At 38.4% G+C, this 23,653-nt stretch overlaps 1 protein-coding gene across 3 annotated transcripts in view; it reads right to left on the minus strand.

Moving 5' to 3' along the window:
* Positions 1-1,194: 1,194 nt before the first annotated feature.
* The window catches only part of LOC112466465 (RNA binding protein fox-1 homolog 1-like), a 28,453-nt gene continuing 5,994 nt past the window's right edge, over positions 1,195-23,653 (minus strand). Inside the window, exons 2-6 of one of the 3 annotated variants that reach the window (XM_025034558.1) lie at positions 18,544-18,607; positions 16,417-16,437; positions 9,046-9,212; positions 7,381-7,444; positions 1,195-6,678 (exon numbers count right to left, since the gene is read on the minus strand). In XM_025034558.1, coding sequence (XP_024890326.1) covers positions 6,634-6,678; positions 7,381-7,444; positions 9,046-9,212; positions 16,417-16,437; positions 18,544-18,607 — 361 coding nt within the window. In that variant the 3' untranslated portion in view covers positions 1,195-6,633. Of the gene's footprint in view, positions 6,679-7,380; positions 7,445-9,045; positions 9,213-16,416; positions 16,438-17,621; positions 17,649-18,543; positions 18,608-23,653 lie in introns of all 3 variants that reach the window. The other 2 variants (XM_025034557.1, XM_025034559.1) reach the window with 2 other exon arrangements.

The following is a 23,653-nucleotide window of genomic DNA, read 5'->3' on the forward strand; positions in this document are numbered from 1 at the left end:
TTTCGCATACTGAAATGTAAAACGTATGCAACAGCATTTTAAAACTCTTTATTGTCGAATCTCGTTTGAGAGAGCATGATTTGCATTAACGGACACATAACAATGTTACAATAAACTTTCGTATTCCTCGAGATTCTTGTCGTTCGTCACATTTGAGAGCTAATATAATAATCTTTCCGCTAAACGGTGCCCGACTCGACGGCACTTATCGCTTTTTGTGTAAAAGTGAGATGTATTTAATTTATTAGTTAATTTGTTAAATTAGTAAAGGGAATAAAATATATGTACATATACATTTCTGCTTGAGATCTGTCGAATTTCTAATCTTCTGTGCTTTGTCAATATGTGTGCTATTTCTTTCTCGTTGTCCTAAATTATAGAATCATTCTAATATTGTTTGTTGTCGACTAATTTGTTAAAATACATAAGAAATAATATCATGTAAAGAGTCATTAAAAGATTATCACTATATTATATTGTTATAGTATTGCGACTTTTTAAGTTCGTAAAATTTACTTTTTTTGTGTAGTGTGTAATACTTAATATTCCAGCATTGTTGAATGTTTTGCGAAAATGCATAAAATAATGAGACTTTTTTTGCAAAGTTGCAGCTTGTTCGGTCAATATACAGAATTTTACTTTTGTCGCTCATTATTTTATGTTATTCTAATATTATTTATTGTCAGATTTCATGTAACGGAAGCATTAATAAATGCAAAATAATTCATTTACTTTGTTTAAAGAAGTAGATCTTTTGAAAATTATCTATCTTTTTTAGTTATATTTTTTAGGTCATTTTGTTAGATTTATTTGATCACTTAGTCACAGTGATTATTCCGTCGTCGTGTTCCAATGTGGTTGCAATTTTTAAAAATTATATTTTAAATCCGTATTAGGTTTTCCTTATTTCGTATTTAGATACATAAAAAAGAACGCGTGTACAAATCTGAAGTCATTAATATTACGAAAATTTTGAAAAAGCAAGTCCTCGTTAAGTGGACATGAACTAATTCGGACGATATTTTCGTAATTTTCGGTATTTATATATATATAACGCAACGCCTGGATCTCTAGTTAAAATATCTATCAAATCTAAATCTAACTAAGCTTTTAATAAGACTTTGAACACGATGACGAACCTTAAATCTTTGCACAATTGTTTGGATATGAAGGTAGGAAAGAAGAACGCGTTGATTTTATTTGAAAAATATTTAATAATAAACATTGACAATATACAGAGAAAATACGCCATAAGAAGTCGCTATGGGATTAATAAGAACCTAACAACTGGTCCAGACTTACAAAATATCATCAAATCAGACAATGATAAAGGTGTCACGTGTCACACCTTATATTCCTATCAATATTTCGCAAATAAAGTTCATCGAGTTGACCATATATTCCTGCTCTCTTATACCTCTTTTCTTTTTTTATTCTTTTACCGATTTCCATTAATTTCTCTTGCGAGCTCGCTATTGCGCTAAACTCTCGGCCCTCACAAATCATTTATGCGCGGTACGAGGAGGAAATCCGCAAGGAGACACAGAGATATCAACGGCGTTTCTCTTTGTGGATTTCTTTTTTTTTTACATCTGTGAGAGAAGCGGAAAAAACAGGTGGCAATTTTAGCTGTTTCAGTTTTCTCAGCGATCCAAATGTCACTGGGCATTTTTCCTTCATTTGTTATTTTGTTTTCGGGCTACCTTGTAATAACGATTAATTTCGTGCTCTTGATTTCACCAATTTGTGGAGAAGGGGTACGAGTTTCTCGCTCATCCGTCACGCACGCACGCACACACAGCACACGTTACACACGCACGCATCATGTCTCATATATAGATACATTAAACTTTACACGCACGCGTTACTAGAAATATCATTAATAATAACGTCCTAATGTCATGGAACATCCTTCATTAATTTTTCTTGCAATAATTCGAAAAGAATAGCACGACGCTGCCGTGTCCGCTCGAGACAGTTTTCGCTTTAGGACACACGTCGATCAAATTATACGTTCATTCTCGTGTCGATCCTACAATCGTACGACAAGAGGGAGATCCCCCGGCAGCGTCCTGCTCAAATACCTAGGATATGTTGCTTGTAAGATGTGTCATTATGTAGTCATGTATTCATCTAGATTCATTTAAAAATCCCTTTACGGTATTTATCATTAATTAATTATACGTATAATGTACGGTGCGTATCATTGAGTTATGTTACATTGCGCGATTCCACTAGCTCTGGGTCTCATCATCGAGGGTAAAAATCAATCGTCTATAGAGTTGTAAATTCAGGCTCGAGACCCTCGTTTGCCATCCGGCGCTAATTTATCAGGATAGAAGAGATCCTCTTTGCACTTCGTTCTAATCCGTATTTTAAAAGATGTCATGAATCTCTTTCATGAATTATTTAAAATATGAATCGGTTTGCAGAAACGAGCTCTTTAATCCGGAAAGGAAGGTACGCTCGACGAAGATCGAAGACTAAAGTGACGGTAGAGAGGAATTTTCGGGACATGGAGATACGTAAACGTGCGGAAATTTGGCAGAAGTCGTTAAACTTTCTCGTAAATTATATTATCATCTAGATATGTCGCGTTCTTTGTAGATAACGTTTTTAACAGCCGAAAGAATTTCCCATTAATTCTCTTACAATTCCTATTTTCCAATAGAAAGCAAATTAGTTTAATTAAGAAATAAAATTCATGAACGAGACATTCTTTCATTGTCGAAAAGGAGGAACGAAGAACACCAGAGAGATGTGAGGGAGGGAGGAGGCGGGAGGGGGAGAAAGAGAGAGCTGATCTAGCCTCTAGATTCTATGAACATCTTGTACGATAGGCCTGCTCGCAACGGTAACGCGCATAAAGAAAGGGAGAATCGAGGAAAGGAAGTTGTGCATTCGTGACGAAGATGGGACGCGACGAAAAATCGCGGGGGGAAAAAAGTGTCTCGCGCGGCTCTCCCGTCTTGCTAATTTGAGCTTGACTTATTACGCTAGCCACTAATAGTAATAGCCTATCGATAAAGGTCTCGATTACGAGTAAGTATAAATTGTAATTACAGTGTACAATATACAGGGAGATAAACCTCGCAGAATCTTTCTCGTGTGCTTGCTCTCACTCGCGGTAAGTGCGTCTGCGAAAAATCTCTATTTCCAAACGTATTCGTTCGATTTCTTTTTTTTTCCTCCAAACGCACGTTTCGCACGACTCTACAACCGTCACGTCATTCACGTACGACGAGTACATCACGTCCCGCGACAAAATCCGTCCTAGTTTTACGTATTTACTGCGCAATCAGTTAATTAGTCTACGTTCATTAATTTAACGTTACGAGAATCATGAGTATGTCTGAGTGGTTTCTTCTGCTTGCTTGTTTAGAGTACTTTCTAAATTAGTGCGTTTCCTCGGCACGCTCCTCCACGATCTTTGTGCTCGAAAAATCTATGTTGATCTATGTACATGTACACGACGTTCGCGAGAGAAAAAAAAGAGAATTGTCGTCCTGCCTCGAGCGCTCCCGAGGTCCTAGAGCTTAGCCTAATCCTAGTTGAAGATTAGATTAAAACGTAACGACGGCCAAACTACCTGCCGTACTTTCTAAAACATCTTTGTCATATTTGGCTATTTCACACTTCTTATATTCTTGCTCTTCCCTCCTGTCTTCTTTCTACTGTTTACTCTCCGCACTTCAGTCGCATCAGTTCGCATACACGGTCTCCTTATTCCTGTCGTACGCAACGTATCGTGGCGCAACATATCTTATCCTTTTACGTATAATATATACGATAAATCCTCGCTTAACTATTAATTTAACAGATATATCACTCATTCGACTCAGTGTGCGTACCATTTTTTCCTTTTTACTCTCAAAGAGAGCATCGTTTACTTTCTGTATAGAGCGCACCGGTATATCAGGAAGCAGTGTCACAAGAAAAAAAATCTAGTGACCGAGAACGCCGATCTGAATAGAAACCGAAATTGACGGCGATTTATTGTAAGAACAACCATCTACAAATAAACTAATGATCCAAGAATGAAAAATATATTTATATAAAAAGTCATGTGCGTTCAGCAAAGAATTTCCATAAAACCTTAAATGTAAATACAAAAATTATATTTTAATATCAAGATACACAAAGTCGATCGTACTTCGCAACTAAAAAGGACGAAAAAGGAAACGTTACTTAATAGAAAGTATCTATCCGTATCGGCGTTTCCGATTACTCGATGTATTTCGTTACAATTGGATCGGCATTTAGCTGAACCTAATCATCCTTTGTGACGAGAAGACGAGTTCGTTTTACAGGCACGCGCGCGCGTCACTTCGACATCGAGGAACCGAAACGACCTGCTGAGTATGCAACGTTTGCGCTAAAGAGTTGTTCGCACAATATTGCTTATTGCCGGTTAATAGCGGTCCCGACTTAGCATAACGGGCAGAGCCTCGTGCGTTTGCGATGCGCCTTACAAGATCAATCACGCCAAGAGACGCATTCTACAACTTCGTTTACGTACTATTACTACATTCTTGTTCATTGGCGTCAAGATTCTGCGCTTAGCGATTACGAGGTGGACTCTGCTTAACGTTTATTATAGTAAAAAAAAAAAGAAATTGTCATGTCTGTTCAGTCGCTTAACTAAATAAATAAGTGGTACACACTGGAGAAAGAGGGGGCACGGGGGGATCGCGGTGACGAACTCAATGTCGGATTCTTCTCAGAGAAAAGAGGGAAGAGGCGTTGATGAGACAATATGACCGTATTCTGCTCCAATACATAACTCGCCGCTCTATTTATGGTTACATGCGTAAAAAGATGTGATAAATTGCTGCGCGGAATTTTTCAAACTATTAATAATTTTATGGAATTAAATATGCGGGTCTCAAATTCAAGTTTCATAGAATTAAAATTGAAATAAATTTCTACAAAATAGATCCTTTAAAAATTGTTATTAAATACAAAATGTATCGATATTTGATGTCTCGGCAAAGTCATAAAGACAATTAGACTGAAATAGTTTGAAATTTTGCCAATTGCGTTTGGAAATACTTTTAATTTAGCTTAAATGTCAGTGAATGGAGCGTGCAAAATGAAAATTCAGGGTCGAGACGCTGATCGAATTTTTCGAAGGTAAATGAAGATCAAAAGTGCGTCAATCGCAGTGCAAGAATCAATTTGATTAGACCCTGCGTAATTAGAATCCGGCATACTGTTTCAGAGGTCTGTTTCTTGTCCATGTCTTCTTCCGTTCTTTGCTACTTTTCTATGTTTACTGAGAACAGAGTTTTGGTTCGTAAACCTACGCACACACACACGCGCGCGCAAAAGCGCATACACACACATATTTGGCATAGAAACCCTACCGGTCACGTGGATGCCTTTATTTCTTTCTAGGTCGTTTTTTTTCTTTTTTCTTTTTAACTAGCTACCTAAAGACCTCGCTTTCTCGGATCACCTCGTGTCGATTCGTGTCGACTGAAATCGTCAATGCCTCGCTGCCATAGCAGAGAGAAGTTACATCTTGTACTATAGCAAAATATTACGTGTCATTTTGTGGTGGATATTCACTCAGTAGTAATCGCGCGTTTGCTCATCTTAATTCCATCATCCAAATAAATGTGCGTAAAATTGTCCTATAATATTTGTGCGAAATGTTTAGGGCTTCTTCGATTCAGCAGCCTCCTCAAATTATTAACATCTATCAGCTAATTTAGACACTATGAATGCAAATTGTAATGTGCAACGTTGACTTAAGCGGAAATAATTACAAATGTACAGCTATATTACAAGTATTTCGGTAAATGGGCAAACGTGCATGAATCATGTATCATATCAGACGTAATATCACAACACATTAATGCGTTTTATAAAAATTATTAACAACAGAGAGAGAAAGAAATATAACGTTACTACTATATTATGTTATATTTAATTTAGTGACTCGTGAAACTTTTCGCAAGATTAAAACGCTTGGAATCATATCAAATGTGTCGTCAAGAATATGTGGCAAATATAGAAAAATGTGATGGTGTTATCGGAAATTATTTTGTGCAATAAAATTCGAAAGTGCGAGAAGCCATTGCCATTAATTTTATTTCAATTTCAATATTCGAAATTCAGTTCAATTTGCTCAGACCGATTGATCGGATGGAAACGGAGTCAGGTAGAAAGTCTCTCCCCTGCGAATAGCTGCTGGCAGGGGAGCGACTTAGAGGCGACTTAGAAGCGACTTCCGGCCGAACACGACTCGACACTTCGGATGCGCCGACCTCAACGCTGCCGCTACGTTTACAGATCGATTTTTCTCGCCCACTTCAGTCGCCGTTCATATATTTTCGAAGGTACTATTTGAAGATTTGACGGTGTTTCGCTAGTTTATGTTAACAGCAGTTACGTTCCGATTTCGGGCGATTTCGGTGTCGAGGGTGTCGAGAACGGTTTCGTGTCTTCATGAGTCGCAAAGTTGGGAGTAAAACCGGCGAATCAGCATGCGTGGGTTCAGGCTCGTCGTCTCGTGGGTGATCTCGATGATGGCAAAAAATGACGGTGATGATTGTGTCGACTTGTGTCTGGTCATGTTCTGCTGAGTATAACTTGGAAGGCTCTCGCGCTCTGCTATCAACGATCCATTTAGTATGGCGTGAACCTGTTGTAGCCACCTCTGTATACTGTTGCCTGTAAGGATAAAAATTCATGAGATACAATTTCGGCGTGGTACACACAGCGCAAAATAACGCGTCGTAAAAAAAATCCGTCGCGACGCATTCAGTGTTAAACGCGAGCGTTTGTTTCGAGAACTGAAAAATTTACGAAGACGAAGGCCAAATAGGTTTTAAATTACGGCCACGACATCACGACGTAACACAGGACTTTCTACTCATAAACTAACGAGATCGAGCTAAAAAAAAATATTTAATTATCGTCACGTTAAATTGAGTTTGTCGGAAATGATTAAACTACCCTACGGAGCGCGGCGCGCACTCATCTCGTTCGGTCATTCCCCGTCATTTACACAATACTTTACGGTTCGCGTTCGCCGAGCAAACTGAGACCGGCGGTCTCCGAATAGGTAGTCGCGTTTGAGGATAAATGCGCGCGATGGGAGCACGAGCCATTAACTTTCGCCGCGACACAGTTCCCGTAAGTTGAAAATGCTCGGCATTAATAATTCATATGTGAGTGAAACGCGCCGAGGTGGTCTTTTCCTAGCGCCTGTTATTTATTGCGTAATAACGGGGTGCTTCATTCTCCTCCCATACGGTAGCGGGGCACGCGCGGGGAGGAAGGGCGGTAGATCTATGCGCGCGATTTAACGGCACTACCGTTAAATGAAATCGTAAAAATACACTCCGTAATCGAAGTTCCTCTCCTTCTTACCCCGTAACCCGCCACAGGTCCGATGCCATGTCCGAGGTAGGGATCGGCGTATTCACGCCCGTAGCTGGAAGAACAATAAAGAGTCGATTGTTAATACCGTGAGCTCTTCTCGTTCAACTCGAACGATTTTCATACATTGCATATCCTTCCGATCTTCCCCGCGCTGTATTTCGCGAGGAAGATCGGAAGAGGAAATTGAATAAAACATGGAAAGCGCGCCGGAAGCGCGATGTACGGAACGCGTTAGATATGAAATCGATTCTAAAATACTCATATTTTTTTGTACTTGATATTTCCTCTTTTGGATACCGACGCGAAGTACATTAAGCGCGTTTTAAGATTTCTCGGAGGATGTGTCTGGACTATCGGCGGGACTATCGGGACGGGTCTGGATTTCGGGAACGTATCTGCGACTCCTAAGAGGTCGTCCGCGACGTCGGGATTTGCTGCAAGGAACGGACTTTTCGTGTTATAGTTCTGTTAATAATTGATATAATTCTCCTTCTTCGGAGAATTGACATTTTATATATATATATGAGGCTGAAAGGGGAATGAGGAAAGCGTGGAGGTTGCTGGCAAATATAAAGGAGGATGGCGAACATCATTAAGGATAGTGGGATGAAGGTAATTCATTGCGATGTTCAATACGTGATATATACCTCGACCTCACTCTCGTAATGGGGTCGAGCCGATGACTTCAAAGCGTCCACCAATCTATACACGTGTATATCTGCGTGTCGGTATGAGATCTGCATACTGACCACAGCTATGATGGGAGAATCATGGCTCTTCATATCGATAACGAAGACAATATGCGTCATAATTCCGAGTGTGCCAAGCGAGGATTGTTATACGAGAATGAGCTCGGAGTGCAGTACTAGTTAAAAGTGTGAATATTCCGCGTGATCCCTAATAATGATGATAAATTCTAATTTATTAAGTTGTCATGTATTTTTTAAGAATGCAAAAGATCAGTTATCATATATTTCTCAAAATGTATTTTATACGATTCTTGCTTTAATATATCAATTTAAATGTACGTATAATTAAGAAATATTATAATAATACGACGAACATTAAACAGTGTCTCAAATATAATATAGTGATATAGACGCTAAATAAGAGATATAAATCATTCGTACAAAATAAATGAAGCGCCATTTCAAAGGAAAAACCTGGAGATCTTACGAGAAAAGCGTGCTCGCGAAGAAAAGTCGCAAAGCTTCCTCTCTTCAACAATAAGAGAAATAAAAGGAACGAGTTCGAAAAGTTTTCTTCTCTTCGCGGAGATCTATGCTTCTTTCGGCATCGCACGAGCTTATTTCTAAATTTGCCAAGCCACATTTAATCAATTCAGAATCATTTTAATTTAATTTTGCACGTACTTCGTGCCAACTGATTTTTCTATTAAATAAGATCAGTGGCGGATGAATAATTCAATATTAAAAGTTACACATTCTCGTTAAAAAACTGACTCGAGTTTTGTTAAATAATCCGTGGACGGAAACTGGCTCGCTAAATCTGGGATGCCCTATATATCGAATGGCAGAGAAGGAGAGGGAAAGAGGAAAAGAGAGAGAGAGAGAGAGAGAAGATCCTGGAGGATTCGTGGTGAGTGAGAGTACATACACGGGGGTTTCACGGGTGAAAATGTGGTACACTTACCCCGCGACTGCGGCATATCCTGCGACCGGTTGTGCCGCAGCTGCAGCTGCGCCGTATGCGCGCGCAGCCACCGCCGTGTAGGTTGCTGCAGCTGCGTAGGTAGCTTGCTGTGCCGTTGATAGTGGTGTCTTCAACAACGGTGATGCTGCGGCTGCCGCTGCAGCGGCCTGAAACAACAATCATGACCCGCCATGCAAGGCTCAAGCAAGCTCGAAGACAGTCAGAGAGGATGATCTCAGCGAGAAACGATACTAATATACGATCGTTCTTAGAGGCTCGTGTCGTTGCACACAGAAAACGTAGCTCTAGATCCGTGGCTCTAACTTCGCGGAAAATATGACAATTGCGGCTGGAAAAGTGGCACGAAACAGCGGGAGAATGTTAATACTCAATTATACAGCTATTATCAATAAAACTGCACAGTTACTTCTACAAGTATTCAATAAAATCAAACAGAAACTTCAAATGAATGTGCACTTTTTTCCAATCGTAGCCTCAATTGATCGATGTGACAGTCTACTTGATGCGAAAGAAATATACAGAATTTTAATTAAAAATGATTTAAATGTCAGATATTAATTAATAATATAATAATAATTAATAAAACACAACTATGAATGATACATCAGCATGTGTAATTTTGCTATACAATAAAAAAATACTTTAAAACCTTTAAAAAAACAGAACTACTTCATTTTAACGTTAGCGGGATCACTTTCTAAAATATTTTTTGCAACTATGCAACATTACACATGTTTTGTAGTTTTTTTTTTTCAGATCTTGTTACATCTTTAATAAAATTAATATCTCAAAATTTGTCTCGATAAGTCAATTTTCAAAATAAATGGAACGTGTTATTGTCTGTTTGCTAACGTTTTCTATGTACAATTACTACGTGAAACGCATCAGTGTTGTTCGTTGCGACATCGATAGAACAGCGAGATGCAACAGCCGAGTGACATTTTCAGGCTTGAATATATAGAAAAAAAAAATACTGTCGAAAACCTTTGCATCGCATTTTTCTCGCTGTTTTAAAAATGTCAGTGCGATGGGTATTCAAACATTTCGAGCATATAACTAACTGTGACACTCGAAGCTGTATTTTATACAAGCTCCGAGGGGGATATTTTATTTACAAGGAACACATGATCTGGTCGAAACTGATGATATTTAATTTATTTATGAAACCAAGCGACTATATTATCGAATGAAATTTCGCGATAATGCAAACATTCCACTTTCTAATTATGAGTCCTAAGATAAACAGAGAAACGTATTAAAAATAAAGATTCTATATCGTTTACTAATCTCGAAACTATTTTTCGTACACATTAAAATGACGAATGAGAGAAAAGTGTATTTTGGAAACTTTTTCGACACGGATACTCTTTTTGTTCCATATTAAATAAACGTCAATGAAACGAATGAACGGAGAGATGTAAAAATGTCATGCAACATGAAGATTCATGAAAGTAGCCACGGTGCAAGATAAAAGGAAAACTACAATATATACGAAATAGAAAAAAATTAGGATGACGAATCGTCGGTCTTCTTCTTTTTTCCAAACTCGACGCAGGCCTGGCCGATGGAAAAGAATTTCCAAGTGTCTTGAAAAGTGATCTTGAAAACACTTTTGCCTAAGTAATACAAAGTGGAACGGAGTTGTTTCAACAATACCATAGAAACCATAGAAATAAGCAAGAAAGAAAATTCTCAATATGATACAATAAATAATTGCTTGGATCTCTCTAGAGTGTTGACCGTGTGTTGAAATTATTGTGCTCCAGGCAGTAAGTAAACTCACTTAAGTGAATCTCAAAAGGGCCGTCCATGGTTAGGTACGACGCAGTTGGAAATAACTACGGATGTTTAAATAGCGAATCCCATAAGTGTTTACACGCAGCCTCGAAATCTCGCTCGATGTACCAGGGAGATTTATGCCCGTTGAAGATAGGGCTGTTGAGCGCGCCACTCATTGGCGCCGGAATGATGGCGAGAGACCTATGCGCATGCATCTAGGATGCGCAATCCGATATACGTCAATGTATACGTATTCCATTACGCGACAACGTAACACGCGCGCGCTCAGATGCTTGCGATTTCCATGACATTTCCATTTCGCGCGTTTGACCTAAACTCGAATGCAGTTTGCTCAAACGTCGTGTCAAGAGTGCTCCCTGAAAGCCCGGGGATTAAGTTCCCCGTTTTAAACCCGATTGTTAAACCACATCGTTAATTTATTGTAAAATTATACGTAATCTTGCGTAATTATGGAAGATGCGTTATAAATAGTAAAATATCGTAATTATAGCATATTATAGGAATTAGTAATAAATAGTTAACAGAACAATCACAATTTTACATCTTACATAAATGATGACTTTTGTTTTTCCATAGAATTTACTTAAAACTTATGTAGCCGAATATTTCACGATAAAAATTAAGATTGAATAGTAAAATTAATCAAAAATTGCCGCGTGGATAAATTTGCCAACAAATCTGTATTCCACGTAAATTGCTGACAAAACAAAAGTCATCATTTATGTAAAATGTAAAATTGTGATTGTTATGTACAATTTAATATTAGCTATTCGATGAAACTTCACTTAAATATTAAATAGATGAATTATCATTTCATTACCTCAATATTAACACAAAGACCGACAATACAAAAGGAATATTATAGCACTGCCACTCATAATTTCGAAACGTCAAGCATTATTTTACCGTCCGCACTGATCAATATAGTTATTTCATAATTAATAAAAGGAAAGCAATGTGTATTGCAGAAATTCTCTGAATACTAAATCTGCAGGTTGTTCGCAGTTATGAAGGAATGTCATAGTCTGAGCGTTGTCCATCGTGCGTCGCTAATCAGATAGGATTCGTTATTGTTTAATGGAAGAAATCGTATGAAAATTAATCCAACAATACTGAAACGTCTACCTACAATTCGTTTATAAGTTCTTTACAAAATTTGAAATCGAGTTTTACCGAGTAAAAATATTAAAGCATTAATTAGCATTAATTAGCATTCAATTAATCTATAAAATTAAAAATTTTCAAGTTTTAAAATATTAACTTGAGGTTTGATAGCTAAAACTAATAGCTAAATACTTTAGCAGATATTTGAAAATTGAAAAGTTTGAAAAGTGATATGACTTTTACTGAGAAGACATTTTTCTTGGATCAAAGAATCTAGACGAAAGAGTAGAATATTCTGCGTGCAGTGCACAACGAGTTAATAAAGCAGACGGAAAATAAAATTTTCGCACAGAGTCGCCCGTAACTCCGCAAGAACGACAGTGTTATCGAGCGTTCAATAAATTTTGACATCGCAGCGAATAACGGGCTGGAAGCAGCGATTTGCAGCGCGAATTGGCTTGGCCGGCTCACGTATCGCGACGAAAACACGATTTGGTCGGCGCCAGAAACTTTCGGCGGTCAGGAACGAGTTGTTATTCGACATTTTGTCACGAAAAAAGACAGCGAGGGGGGGTAGATGGGGCAACGCGGCGAGCGAGCTGTTTTGCTACCGGGAAGAAAACAGGACGACGAGTATTGAAAAGCGCAGCGAGAGGCGCCAAATTACTCCGCGGATTTTCTCGGACGAAATTTTGTTCTCAAACTGTTCAAAATACGTGGTGGCTTCGTCAAAGGGGCGGCGCGACGGACGTGTGGTCCTCCTACGATGATTCGATCCTACCGCGGCGAAAATTATGTAAGTCCTTCCGTGTACGATCACAATGATTCGATGAAATATCGTCGGAAACAAGGGGACAATAATTTCTCGCGAATTCAATTTCCGGAGGCAACCGACCGGAAGTGTCGAGATCGCGGCAAAAAACGGTCTTGTCACGTGCGAAATCACCGTGGTGATTATAGCTTTTTATCTCGCAGTTATATACGTCGATTCAGCGCCTCGTTGTGGTCGGACTCGCGAGGAGTACTTTTTCTTCGCGTCGCGCGTCACGTCCATTCTCGCGCTTCGTACTTTCCGCCCTAGTCCGAGGTGGCCTGTTAAACGGCGTAACCGCAGACTCGAAACCTCTATTTACATTGTGGTACAGGTGAAACGCTTAACAATTAAATCCTAACGGTGACGGAGGTCGTGGAAAGTAAGCTTTGCTTAGCGCTTGGATGCACGAAAGGTAACGTCTGGTAATGCAAAGAGAATATAATTGTGTAACCCGCTTTGTTATCAATTTTAGAATTTTCCAACAGAAGAACAGTAAATATGTTATTCACACACACATTGTTTTGTTTTAACATTATTAAAAATGTTATTCAGTGATGATTGCTATCTTTTATTATCAATAAAATTTGTAGCGACGTTGACTCTAACATCTTTACTTTCTCGCGCGTATTAGCGAACATTTCACGTTGTAATAATAAAAACTGCAATTCTGAGCGTCTAATCGATTTTAATAATTGAAGACTACAGTAGTTACGAAAGAAGAAGAGAATGGTATGTTTTCTTTCGAGCTACTTGGATTCTTCATCTCTTCGCTCTTCTTCTTTCTTTATATACCTTTTATTAGCGTTAAGATATATATTAATATAAGAAAGTGCTAAAAGTCTAATTTTTATTTGCGACTACAAAAATATCCGGTGAATAACAAGAAGGTAAGAATATCTTTTGCCAATTACAGTATACAAATACACGGTCTATTTATACACATATGTTACTCGCTGATTGAAACATCTCTGCAAGTTCAACGAGCCCTCAATTAAGGGCTAACTAACGAAAAGACTTTCGAAATATTTCGCGGGTATGGCATTCAATTCCCTTAAAAAAGAAACAAAAGTTAAAAAAAAAACGTGGGTGAACTAATTATTATCGGACCAAAGTTAAATAAGCTGAACACTTAGCGAACTTTCCACGATTTCCAAAGCTGATCTTGATTCTTGATGTTGTTTAATCGTTCTATACATTAAATTGCTACTCATGAAAATATTAACTGTATTTGTTCGTATTTTTATAAACGTAGAACAATCTACATTATACTTGACGTGATAAAAGTAAAATTATCATTGTAATAGAAAATTAAATTTCTACGAAATTAAAAGTTATAGAATACAATTATTACCACAAGTCTTTCTTTTTTTTAAATCTGGCGGACTATAATAATCATAATTCTATAAAGATTACTATATATTTAAGATACGCGCGACAAGCTGTCATATTTCTATATACACCCCATTTCATATAAATTATTCATATGTTTTTCCTAAAGATCTTTTACACTTTAAATTTAAATTTTACGATGACTGTCTTAAAAAAAGAGAAAATGCAGAAAATTTATATAAATACCTAGAATATATGGACCGATTTTGCGTTATGCCGTTGACATTTAACATACGAATATCCTCGCGCAGATCTGGCCAGGATGAACCCGTCAGTCGTTAAATGACAAGCGTTCCTCTATGACGTTGATTTACGGCGGTCTCTCGACAAAGTCGAAGAAGAGCTTGGCAATTGGGCCGACTCTGTTACGCGGGCGGGTCGTAAATTCTCGTACGAACGGTGGCTTTTGCCACCGACGAAAACACGCGGCTGACGGAGCCTTGCTGGCCGTCGAATTCACAGATTGAGAGTCCGTCCAAATTAGCCGCGAAAAATTCTCAACGCATACGCCTGAACAATTTATGACCGAGCTCGTTTGAAGACACCGTTTACGCTTTCCGATCACGAATTTTCACTGGACGCGAAAATCCCATTTTCCCGTTGGCGCCAATTAACGCCTCGTTAATCGCTCTTGATTATTATTGTTTACGTGCACACACGGTACTGAGCTTATTTTTACACTCGCACAACCTCAGCGAGGAACGATTTATTCAACATTGATTTTTGTTTGACAAACAATTTGTAGCGACAAAAGAGTAATAATTGCAATTCTGTAAATTGTTCTGTAAACAGTATGTTGAATTTTATCGTTCGCAAATAAAGATAAAAAATTTATTTAGTTATTTCTCTACAAATATAGGGCCCAATAATAGTTTTATATTATTTTAACATCGTTGCTTTACTCCTCTAAGGTTGAAATTTCTCTTGGAATTTGCGCGAGCATTCTTGGCGCGAAAGACGCTTCAATCTTTCGATATATTTATAATAAATTTCTTTACAGGAGACATGAAAATTCTTGTAGCAATATATTTTGACGCTACGACGTTCATAACAAGGCATTTGCGCAATAATGCCATAATATCGGAAGACTTTTGAGATGTCTGCCAGTGATGCTCTCGTAAAGTAAGTTATTCGTGTGTATAATGCATCCAACAAAATGGTCATTGCTCAGTGATTCATAACTACAAAACGATCTTCCCTTTGATATCTAGCAGCCTGTGTACATTTACGATTGTGATATACGTGTCATTTGCTTAGGTTTTATAGACATTATACATTTTTATGTAGACATATTTTCGGTGTAAGACAATCTCCCTCAGAATGATAGATTAACCGAACTCGATTACGTCATGTCGATCTTCAGAATAAGTTCTAAATACGCAGTTAAAGCTCATTCCGTTGATACGGCAATGTAATAAAATACTGATCGTGAATATTTTCCCCCATAATTGAAGTATTCTTTCAAAAATACGAATCTTCGATCGTGCTTAAAGTCCCTAATTTAAGGCTAAATATTCAAGATCCCTGACTTTCGTAGTTAATTAATTGTCAAGAAATACTTTCACTGTGATGTGTTTAACTTCGCTACAACACCATGTAATTAAAGTACAAATCATGGCTACCGTCTACCTTAGCGTAGCTCTAATCACACGAAACCTGATGCCTACGTCATTTGTCTACCGCATAATACCAAGCTCCCTCAAAATTGAGGAACTCCAAACGACACACTTAATTGCGTGCATTTATCACAAAATGTTTGCTCCACTTGTATATAGGCTTCCTACGACGTATTTCTAGATCTGTGCTGACGCATGCTCTACTGACTGAAAAAGGCGACATTACATGCTGTCTTCACGCTAATATATCAATCGAGGATCACAGAAAAGAAAGAAAAAAAAACGCAACATGGTCGGAGGAGAAAAACCTCGTCAGCTGAAACACTCTTCTACAGCTCCCCTAAACCTTCCACCGGAGGAAAAGTTACAGCGAGATTTTCATGGAAAGGACTTTTCTTTTTTTCTTTTTTTTTATATAGCAAAGAGCGGATTGAGAACACGTTTAACTAAGTAGTCGCCGACAATCGGTGAGTACTTCAATCTTGCGAACAAACGGAAACGTAAAAAGAACATAGAAAGAACTGACTGAATAAAACAGACTGAAGAGAAAGAGAGAAAGAGGGATGTGTATAGATAAAACAGACGGAGAAGAGACGAGAGAAGAACAGGCGGACCCTTAATTCCTACCTCCAGGGCGGGCGCTTTAGCCTGAAACACAAACGGCAAACCTGAAAAGAAATTCCGGAAGGATACCGGACGGCGAAAAACTCGAGCTCGAGTTTTTACACGAGGGAATTAAGTCCTCGCTTTTAAGCCCACCCTCCCGTTTCCGACGCAAAATTCTGTGTACAATCGACGCATGTTAACGTTATCCTTATCCAACGATATTTTTTTCTCTCGCGATTACGTATATCGTCGATTAATAATCATCCCTTTAAACAGCTGAAGATGATGGGAGAAGAATGTAAAAGGGGAGAAACGGGGACAAAGACGACGCGAAGGTGCACGATGAAGATGCATTTAGGCAAACAAGATGCAACAAGATGCCGCATTGAGAGATGGCAGAGTATTCTCATATAAATGAAAAATGAGTTTCATCTCAAGATAGTACGTCTTAAGAAAATCGCAAATCCGATAGTTAATATACATGATAATATAGTACACTTGAAATGTTTAATATTAAAAAATACAGCTTTTAAAATCTGTTGTTCTCCTTTTTCTTTCTTGTTGAAAATTTCACTTAGGAAGATATTTCTATTAATATATGTTAAAAAACAACTATGTTAATTAATAAAAACATCTAGCAGACATTACTTCTTATATTGCTATAGCGTTTTTGCAAAATTGAAATCTTAAACTTAACTTTATCGATTCACTCAGAATTTTTTAAATTTTTACTAAATTAAATTTCTTATTAAGAAGAATTTCTAATTAGTAATGCGATTAGAATCAAAAGAATAGAAATGCTATTCGTTATCTATAACAGTAATCTGTTATAGTTGTAGCTGTTGAAACTCGACATTTTTCGACGAAAAGTTAATTTCAAAGAGAACGTCAACAAAACGGTCGAATGCAAAATCCATTCACGCGGAAATGGTGTCGGAGAGACAGCATCATCGGGACAGAAATAATCATCTCGACCAGTTAGCAGTGCTCGTTTTTTTTCGATTAATCCTGCCGCCGGATGCATCGGGATTTTTACATGAATGAAGTGAAAGAAAAAGAAAAAAAGAGGAAGAGAACGAAAGAGACAGGCGAAAAATGAGATACAATGAGAATGGCGAATAGTCGGGACAATGTAGAACGCGAGATAGGGATGGCGTAATTGTTATCGGTTTCTCTCTCGGCGTTCTCTCGTATGTGCAAGCCTGGCAAAATGTGTGTCAACTAACGTCAGCTGTTGCTTGAGGCCATTCCAGCTAAACGGGTCCACCCAAGAGATTATGGACTTTAGTCAAAATCTCTGCGCTCATGTGTCTCGTCTTACAGATACTGCGCATTCCGCTTCCGGTGCACGTGCGAATAAGCGTTTCCCGTTTGCTCTTTCGAGCGGGCTACGTTTACCGTCGAGAATATTTAGGGCTTGCAAAATGGCGGTTAACATCGCAACGACTACGACATTACGAGACATTACAGTGCTTTGAATATTATACACGATTATTGGTACAGTTATATGAAAAATGTTCTACCAATGAGTTTAATTTTGATGATGTTTATTTTCAGTCAGTCTATTTCAAGGAAATACAAAGAGATATATTTTTAATATGTAATAAAAAAATCTCGATGTTTGAAGGTAACTTTTAGTATATTTAATCATGTAGAATTAAACAAATTCGCTAACAAATTCTTTTATTTTACATATTATTGAAACAACGTCGGCAAAAAAAATTAGTGAAAGAAATCTATCAGTAAAGTTTTATTGAATCATAATCGGAACATTGCAAGCTTGTGTCGAACGCTTTGTATCGATTCCATCGGCGGAGATGGTCCGTCGATTGCCCGGTTAATTATGTCCGCTCGATGTCCGCGTAGCGCAATATAATGAAAACGCGTCAACGTTCGCGAGGGTTTGTTTTCCGATTAATAGCCGATTATCAGTCGGCAATCGCGACGTGATTGCTTATCGCGCCGTTTCTATTTAACCGCGCGCGCGTTTCACTGTATTCTTCGATTTAATTAAAAACTCATTCGAGTATATGTCGTGTCTCGGTAGCCGCAGATATCTGTCTTTCTTTCCCTCTCTCTGCGGTCGCGTGCACCAGAAGCGGAGAATATTCGTTCGCGGGAATCAACAGAAATGAAAAAATATCTCACCTGCAACCTGTAGTTGGGATCCTGCGTCGCTGCGTGAGCCGCAAGGAAGGGGTCGTAGTAAACACTGTAAAAAATAAAAATTATCAATGAGTACGAACGACTTTATCCGCTTGTTCGCCACTGCGCTCGTAGGGATTACCGAATTTCGAATTTTACGATTTTCTCTGTGAAGTGTAATTAACGTTGCAACCGCGCGTCCAATTTTTCTTTAAAAGGATATAATCAATACCTTTTATTTATAAATATCTCCATTGACAAAAAAAAAACAATGTATTTTGCAAATTCGATGGTCTCGATATTTTGCGTGTATAAAGTATTCATAAAGACTTTAATATTGAATACAATAGGGACATTCGGTTAAAAGCTGTCACTACAAAGAATCTTTAATCTTTTGATTCAATAATGCACAGTGCTCGTTTAATAGACGTCGCGTATTAAACATTGCGTTCGGTCGGGAATAAAATTGGAAATTTATTTCTGGTATACGATAATCCCCGCTTTGCAGAATAATGGAGAACGGCAGAGGCGATAAACTTTGTCTCCCGCGACTACGCGACAACGCGAAGTTTGTTTTATGCGCGAAGATCATAAATTATGCCGAGGAAAAGGTTGATTGCTTTATATTGCATCCGCACAGAGGCATTTGCAATGGAATTAGTTTTATGAGTAGTTCGCTCCCATTATTATATTCTCGTTGGAGGAGATCGTTGTTAAAAGTCTATTTAACTTGAATAAGTAATAATCTTGTTTTAAAATACCCGGAGAAGAAAAGCTCGTTGACTTTATGGGATGCGAATTCGCTCTTCGTTTTGACTGAAGACTGTCAGGAATGAAAAAAGTTGCGGAACGAAGTAGGGGAGATTAGAGACAAATGTATAATAGATGCGAAAACACACAAATAAATATATCCGTGACTGAGAGTTGTTTTTGTCCATATCGACACGTTTTCATCAAAATCGAACCAAATTTTTATCCCTGGTCTCTCCTACTTATCACGCGATACATTATACGGGATATTTTGTAAAATACGAGAATAACTTCAGGAGTGAGTATTCAGAAGGGAGACTTCACGTACCGATAAAAAATCGCAAATAAATGTTCATTCTCTCCGACTTTGTTTAGTATCTTTCACAGTTCGATACTAATACTCTTCTTGATATACAGAAAATATAAATATATAATCGAAAATGGTGTATCACTTGGACTATGTATGAATAGCGTCTGATAAATGGGGATTGGTTTAGAATAAAATAAACACGTATATATATTTTGCCTTGTCAATATTGAATTCGAAAAACAAATATATTACTTCTATGTTATTTAAATTTTCGTAAGTATGATCAAGTTTATCGACACCATTTTGCTACGCTATCATTATCGTTGCGAATATAAAGTATCACGGAATCATATACGTCGGAAATAGAAATGTGTTTTTGTAAAAAGAACGGATTGATTTTCAAAATATCCCGAAGATATTTACAAACAGACGATACGATATTCGAGGTCGATGAGACAGTATATGTAAATAGCTATAAACCCTGCAGTTCCGAGTTTTATGCCAAAAATGACTGAAACTAAAAGAAACGACCGTAAACAAGTTAAATAGAATAAATGTGTTTATACTTGAACTTTCTTTCAACCGTTTCCATTATTTCTCTACACGCAAAAAACTCACTCTCGAAATTATTCGAATATTTTACGAAGTACACTTTACATTTATGTGAAAAAAAAAACCCGTTAACGTTCTGTGTAGCGATGTGCGCGAATTCAAGATAAAACACGACGTCATTTCTTTCTCTATAAATCTGTTTCACGTTAATAATTTGGATTTATAAATGAAACGACACGGGCGTTAAATTAAAATGCATAACTATATAGATATTGGGTTTGACAAATCCGATTTCGCGGCCGGGGCCATGCATCGATGTAACAGGCTTCGAAGATTGATTTTCGTCCATATTCAAATTTTTCATTCCTGCCAACGCCATGTCCAATTCCGTAACGTTAAAATGAACGAACGATTGACGGTTCGAACGCGAATGCTTGCGCCTAAAAATCCGGAATGATAAAAAGTTAAAAAAAAGTTAAAAAAAAAAAAGAATAAAAAAGATAAAGTGTCTATATCCTACGATTTTTGATTTTCAATAGAAAAAAACGTGCGCGATCACCGCGACATGATAATCCGCGCTGATCCGACAGTCGCGTTTTAATCTTTTAATCGGTCAAAGCGCAGTTCCATGGAATCGAATCTCTTTTTTCCTGCCTGACCCTTTGATCGTCCTCGCGGGGAAGCAATCAAGCGTCCCTCGTTTTCCCGCTCGTTCTAAGTCTCCGTTTAGAGAGAAACGAACGAACCGCGGGCGTTTCTCTCGCAAATTATAATTCGCACTGTGCGCAGAGTTATACGGGAGCGTTTGTGCGGGAGGTATAGGTTTGGGATGGTAGACGTGCAGTGCAGACGCAGTGAGATTGACAGACAAAGCCTTAACGAGCGGCGCGTGCAAACTCATTGCAGCGAGTAATTTTCCCGATCGTATTCGATATCACTCGATAATCTTCAACGCGCGATAAAGTGATGTAGTGTATACTCGACGATACTCCCGTACCCCAGTTCGCGATACAGTTTAAATGACCGTTGGCGAGTCATTAAAGTTGTTTACATCAACGATCATTAATATCTATGAGAAATTAAAATTTTAATACGCCGCTAACTTGAGAAAGGATAAAAAGAGAATTCGATCGCTGATAAATTATTTATCGAAAACATAATTTGTACTTGAAAAAGAAAGATCCTTCGATCAGATTAGATCTAGACAAGTTTATATATTATATATTGAATCAAAGATAAATAATGTAATTAGACCGAAAACATCACGATTTAACGTTTAAACTCATCACGAGTTAAACTCTATTGCATGGAAGAACTGGCATATAAATCACGCTAACTACGTAAGTACTGATCGTTAAGAAGAAAAAGGCTATCGCGAAAAAGTCTTCCGAAACTTCAGCGACGCACGCACCTCTTCCACACCCCGGCTACGTAAATTAATTATCGTCGTTACACCACACGTCCGTTTTTATCGCTCAACGGAACCCTCGCAGAAGTTTCGCAACTTCGCGAAAGTATTTTTCGAGGTGCGCTCTTAATTACTCGCTGCAAGATAAATTTCACCAAGAAAAAGAATACGTACAAAGGATACGAAACAAGCGTCAAAACACAGATATATATACATATAAACAGATGTATATACATATAAAAGACATTCTTTTAAGATGGCTGCATGGTCTTGATCGCGTAGAGGTATTCCCGTAGAGATACGTAGCATTTGTCGATATTTTATTTAAAAAAAAGCATAGAGTAGAACACAAATTCGATAGAATAGCACAGTTTCTAACCCCGTTTCACGTTTCCGAAACGTGCAATATCACATCGATTGCATCTCGTGGTATCTCTCGTCAATTTACGATCGTCTTAAATTACTGTGAAATGCCACGTGCATGATCCAATTTAATTTAAGACGCCGTTAGAGAACGCTTGACAGAGTACTCTCTCCCAAGTACGGGGAATACCTCCGTCCGGTTGGACGCTGGTTAGACGCAACCTGATCTGGACCGATACTTACGCCTGTGCGAAGGGATGCAGGGCCGTGGCAGCAGCTGCTAGTGGCCCTGGATTCCTGGCCAATGCCAGAGCGGCTGCGCTGGTTGGAAAAGTCGCCCTCGCCGCTCCTACTCGGCCGCGTTGTATGGCGACTCCTCTAAGTGCCGCAGCTGCAACAACACACACGCGACACGCGCGCGCACATGCACAATTACACAAGGTCGCCTACCTTGGGGACTTACGTTGCTATCGACCACTCCGACCAGGACTCCAGGTTGCTCCTCGAGGAACCGCGGCGAACATCGACAGCCGGCGAGACGAGGTTCGCGGCTTGATTTGATACCCGGTTACGAGACTTAGGGATCGATATTCCGCTTGGGAATTAGCTCGTTTCGCTGTCGCGAGGGAATTTGCCGAGTAAAAAATTTATAGAGTACCTAGAAATTTTTTATTCCCTGATCAGTCAGCACGTTCGGCAAACTCGTACAAGCGCAATATTGATTTAAGGTCGTTTGACTGAGTTTCTCCCTTTCCATCTGGGATATCGCACTCTCATCTTGTCAAATTTCGATAAGTTTTTAAATAAATTTTTCTAATCAATTCTTCTTTACAGAAAATTAATAAAAACTTGGTATTTGTTATCACTTAAATGTTTTAAATAACTAATTAACATAATTAATTAAATAACAAATTTAGTTATCTGGAAAATGAAACTTTCGTATTGATTTATGTACTTTTACAATTTAAAGTTGAAAAGTTTGCCCATATCGATGAAAATTTTATGATGAGGTGCATAATAAAAAAAGGAAAGGATTATTAACTGTAATTGGAGTAAAAGATCCTGCTTATTAATGTGTGTACAATAGGGGTGATGCGAAAAACAAGCACGATTCATTGTCAAACGCATCTGACCCTGCCAGTACAGAGGAAGCTTACCAGAGAAAGCCGCCTTCTAAGAGAAGCTGCGGCAAGAGCAGGAAATTTTGTTCTTCCTATCAAAGATTGGCTTTGGAGAATTGCGCCCGAGAAGTAAATACGAACATCGGAGAAAACACCGGAGAACCTTGCGGCGTAAGAACAGAGAGTGTGGCGGAGCGAAGGGAACTTCGAAGAACCAAAAATAGAAAAGTTTGCTTCCTCCGCTTCGCTTGCATTTGACACTCGGGAATGGCTCGAAAGGAAAGAAATGGCTACAGAACTTCGCGAAACGGAATTTACTCCGGAGAAACTGCTGCTGCTCCTTTACTGCTAGATCAATTTTTCGGCGCATTTTATCATCGATCTGCTCGCGATGGGTCGCTACACAATTTCTTTTGGCGGATAACGTATAGGAGAACGATTTTCGCGAGGGTGGCAATCGGAATTCGCATGTTTCGAAGCGAAGCTCATACGAGCGATTTGAGATCCTCAAAGCTTCGACGAAAGCGACGCTATAGAAGCTGCGTCTATCACACTTCGATAAAAATTGAGATTTTGTGAATCTACTAAAATGAAATAAGAGGAAGAGCA

Source organism: Temnothorax curvispinosus, unplaced genomic scaffold, assembly GCF_003070985.1.
Source record: "Temnothorax curvispinosus isolate PA1 unplaced genomic scaffold, ASM307098v1 QBEX01016225.1, whole genome shotgun sequence".
Lineage (NCBI taxonomy): Eukaryota > Metazoa > Arthropoda > Insecta > Hymenoptera > Formicidae > Temnothorax > Temnothorax curvispinosus.